This window comes from Trypanosoma cruzi, assembly GCF_000209065.1.
Source record: "Trypanosoma cruzi strain CL Brener chromosome Unknown tcruzi_1047053504873, whole genome shotgun sequence".
NCBI lineage: Eukaryota > Euglenozoa > Kinetoplastea > Trypanosomatida > Trypanosomatidae > Trypanosoma > Trypanosoma cruzi.
Genome location: NW_918609.1, coordinates 641 through 5,113, shown reverse-complemented (window position 1 = coordinate 5,113; position 4,473 = coordinate 641). Strand labels below are relative to the sequence as shown.

Sequence of the window (4,473 nt, the reverse complement as noted above, 5' to 3'; positions counted from 1 at the left end):
GAAATCCGAGAAGGCATCCGACCTCGCACAGCTCACAGACAGATGGATCACCGGCATGGTCGCACTGTCCAAACATATTATTCGCGCCCGACAGCTCGGGGAGAAAACTCGCTGCTCCACTGCAGCATGCGACAGGGACCCACGCGCACCGATACCACCCTCACTCGTGGGGTAGGGGCCGCACTGGCCCGCCTCCGCACCAGGGTTCTGCTCAACTACGGATGGCTGCTACGGCCCCTGCAGCCCGCCATCCCAGGCATATGCCGTCGCTGCGGCCCGGATGCCGCACAGCAGGCACGCAATGGACCTCGCACGGAAACGCCTCCTTCTCCCGCTGGACCCCACCCCGCCACGATCCGACGTCCGGCAGACTGGCCGGTGTGCGGCAAGCACTGCAGTTGCCGCGCCAGCGTCGTGACGCACATGGCCAACGTCCGTGGCATTACGCGCTCCCAGGCGCTGTGGAAAGTCAAGTTCCCCGGTGAGCCGGAACCGCCGGGAATTCCACCGAAACCACCCGCCACTTGAGCGAGGACGAGAACGAGGGACGGCACACTGATCGCACCTCCGCCGCAGACTGCACGGCCCAGGCCGAGGCCATTCGCTGCTCGGCGCCGTACGACCAACGAGCCGGACTCAGAGTTATTCTCCGGCACTTCCACGAGCAGTACAGCACCGGAGCACGAAGGGGGCGTCCCCGTGAATATGACGATCTGGCTGCATCCACCCCGTTCCAGTGCACGCCCTGTGGATTCGTTGCCCACACAAAAGCGAGAATGACATCCCATTCACGCGCACACGCACGCTCCGGAACACAGCCGGAGCCGGCACCAGGGACCACAGCACTCCATGGATGCCCTTACTTCGACAGGCGGGCGGGCAATGCTGGGGCCACGGCCTGCCACACCCGGCACACTCTCTCCGACGGTGGGAGTGTCACAACGCCAGGAATAGAGTCACAATGCACGCGCGTCGCCAAGCTCGAAACACCGCGGGAAGAAGGCCAAGCCCGCACAGCAACTTTGCCTCCGAGGGAGACTCCCTCCTCCGCGCAGGAGGCGAAAGCCGGCGAGGGACGGCGCACTGCATGCCCAAAGTAGCACACACACATCCATTCATCAACGTCGCACTGCTGCCGATTCCACTACGGCAGAGTGTCGGGCCGCCGAGAAAGTGCACCTTGCCCGGCGACGGCGCCACGATGGGATCACCACCGCTCAAATTTTGCTGTCCAGCTTGCGGCTTTTGGCGCTGCGGCAATGGCGGACTGACGCGCCACCGCACGGCATGCCACGGACGTCGAACGGACGTCGTGAAAACCGGCCGATGTGAACTGTGCGAGGTAACAAGTCCGCACCTACTCCGCTGCCCCGGCTCAGCAGGCGCCCGGACAGAAACGTGGAGTGGACACTGGGGAAGTGAGGAATCTGTGCTTCACCAGGGAGCCGGCGCGGTTTCCCCTGGATGCAGAAAGGCGCCAGGCGCGTCGCGGCTGCCGCAGGACGCCGACGCTTGTGGCAGGTAGTTTCTCTCCTCTTTTTCTTTTTGGTAGATGGTGTTGCTAAAATATCTGCCATTGTACTGATTCTCGGCGAGAACTGATTATCGAGCGAGTGCGCTAGGCCGGGCGGATGCGTCACGGGGTTGTGTTTCACGCCGCCTGCTGCAGCGCCATCTGCGGGGACCGCGGCTCTCCTCCATATCTCCACTCAGCAGGGCGGACGTTCACTTCGGCGGTGGCTGGCGTGCGGACCATGGGACTTCTTTGAGGAGACAAGAGGAATGGCAAAAAAGCGTTGGCTGCGGATTGTCGAGCCACCGCCGCGGCGGCGTGCTGTCGGCTTCTCCGCCGCCCTGACCCCTTTGCCCGCACCGTCCCGGATTCGGGTGGTGCGCGGTGGGTTAGCCCACGGGCATTCGTGTAATTGCGTGGCTGCGTGGCACCGCGTGGCCGTGTTGTTTCTTGTTGTCGCCCGTGCTGTTTTTGTCTGCTGCTTGGTGTTACTACACTTTCTTCGCCCCTTTTTTCTTTTGCCTAGATTCTTACACCGAGAACGACCATGACGAAGCCGAAACTGCCGACGATGAAGCGGAAGATGAGGCGGGTTGCCGTGCTGCTGATTCTCTTCATTGCGATCACAAATCTTCTGTCCCTCAGCTTTGACATCGCTGCCGATGATGGTGCACCGGGACCCAACAACCTCCGCCACCCGCGAGCCGCCGCAGTGGACGACGCAGCGCTTGCTTACATCCCAGGCCTCGTTGTGGACACGTGGAGCCGGCGGGAGTATCTGATTGTGCTGGGCATCCCCTCCACGGACGACGAGGCGAGGCGAACACGACGCAACCTGCAGCGGTCGACGTGCTGGCGGTTCCCCGGAGTGGCAACAAGGGCGAATGACTTCACCGGTGCGATGCTTGTGCTGTACGTTCTCGGGCGACACCCGTCGCACGGCTACGACTACTCTGCCGCGCTGCTGGAGGAGGCGTCGCAGTGGAACGATGTGGTTGCGCTGCCAATGAATGAGGGCCGTTTGTTACAAGAAAAAAAAGTTGGTGTTGAGGGGTATTCAGGCATCGAGGCTGCGATTGGTATGAGCCGCAAGACGTACATGTGGTTTGACCTTGCGCACCGCCTGTTCCCGAACGCGAGTTACATTGCTAAGGGCGATGACGACATTTTCCTCCGTGTGCCGCTGTTCGTTGCTCACCTGCGCCTCCTGCCGCGCCGAGGGATCTACATGGGCGTCCATTCAGGATCATCGTTATGGGTGAAGGACCGTTTTATACATGTGTTGTTTATGGTTGGCTGGTGCTACACCTTGTCGAGGGATGTGGCGGAGGCGTTGGTGTCGTACAAGCCGCTGCGGCGCCTGGCGTACCTGCCATACAGCAAGGAGCGTGAGGAAGAGTTTTTTTCTATTCACATGCAGCACGAAGACGTAATGGTGGGACGTGTGCTAGTGAACGAAGTGAAGTACCAGCCGATGGTATACGTCAAGATGCTGGGTTGTCATTTCGACGACGCTCGCAATAGCACGGGGCACTCGCAGGTGGTGCCGACCTCGGTGTGTGTCCATCACGTGCTGGAGGACGACTACGCTGCACTGATGGCACGCTTCGGCAACGACACATCGCCTGTCGCCCGTGTGGAATGGTTCTCGGAGGAAGTGATATACCCGTCGTGCGATTGACAAATGAACGAAATGATCTGTTTTCTGTGCGTGTTGAATCCTAATGTATTGCTTGATTGGTTGCTGCATTCCGGTTTGTGCCCTGTGTGCTCCGTGGCCGAACGACGTGGAATGTGTCATTGACTGCCCCGTGCCCCTGTGGAGCGTGCCACTCCCTGCACTCGACCCGCGTGCGTGTGTGCTTCTGCTGGGGGCACGCGATGAGGATGTGCGTGTGTGTGCTGGCCCGCCAATGAACGATGTATGTGAGTCTGTGTTTTTTTACTTGTTATTAGGAGTCCTTGAAGAAAATAATTGCGGGCGAGCTAAATTAGTTAATGTATATATCCTGCTAAAACGAATATACACTTCTTTACGACAGTTTTCTATCTCACGACCTTTGGGAAGGCCACGACTTTAAGGACATCAGGGAGCCGACAGTGGCTGGTTAATTTTTTATTTTTATTTTACCTTCCCACCCGCCCCCTTTTGGTTTCCACCACGCAGCGAGGTGTTGTGGCTGCAGGACCCCAAAGTCTGCCACCTCGTAGGTAATAAATAAATATATGTATCCTATCCGAATAGAGTGAGCGGGCCACGATTGAGGCTAACGGATGGTATATATATATATAAACATACAGCTACCTGGTGTTAAACTTTGAGGGTGTGGTGCATCCACTGTTATTCCGTTCATCCCTTGTTATTCGTATCTGGTTTGCTTTTTATTATTGAAAAACTCAGGATCCGGCCAACGACCCAGAAGATTATTCTGTTTTAATTGTGCGATTGGGAAATGGAGGGATTCAACATTTTTTTGTGTGTGCGTTGCTTGCTTTGGCCTTCCCACGCCTGAGCCTTCACCTCGCGGTGGGTGCTTGCGGTTGGGAGCCGCTGGGGATGTATTCTTGTGTGTTCGTGTGATTTATTTGTGAGCGGAACATCCCACGGTGCGACTGCTGTCAGTGCCGGTGGTGTGGCTCCCGGTGTGTGGAGAGTGCGTGCCGTTACGCTCGCCCGCCGCCGATGCGCCCAGTGGGCGGGACAACGCCAGTGGCACACGGCCCCTGCTTCTTGACGACGCAGCTGTCCTTTTTTTCCCCTGCTTGTGTTCTCTTGTAGAAGGCTGCACAGTGTAGGGGTGGCGCGGGCGGACGGGAAGCAGACGACGGGTGGGCTCGCTAGTGGGCGGCGGACTTGCGGCGGCTTTCTGCGTTGCGGTGGAACACCGCCGGCCTCACTCCGGCGAAACGTCTGGCGCTGAGCACGAAGTTGCGTGGCGAGAACGTGTTGTTTTGTGTGA

The 4,473-nt window shown here is 58.7% G+C and overlaps 1 protein-coding gene across 1 annotated transcript, besides 4 other annotated features; it reads left to right on the top strand.

Moving 5' to 3' along the window:
* Positions 1-3,717: a sequence feature (areas not merged during assembly with more than two copies in the genome that could not be assigned to a particular haplotype).
* Tc00.1047053504873.10 (UDP-Gal or UDP-GlcNAc-dependent glycosyltransferase, putative) lies at positions 2,061-3,194 on the top strand (the record flags this gene model as incomplete). The annotated part of the gene is made up of 1 exon (XM_798943.1): positions 2,061-3,194. One exon carries the CDS (start codon positions 2,061-2,063, stop codon positions 3,192-3,194), a length of 1,134 nt encoding a protein of 377 aa, XP_804036.1.
* Positions 3,468-3,942: a mobile genetic element.
* Positions 3,622-3,643: a sequence feature (AT_rich).
* Positions 3,718-4,473: part of a sequence feature (heterozygous, Esmeraldo-like haplotype) that runs on past the window's edge.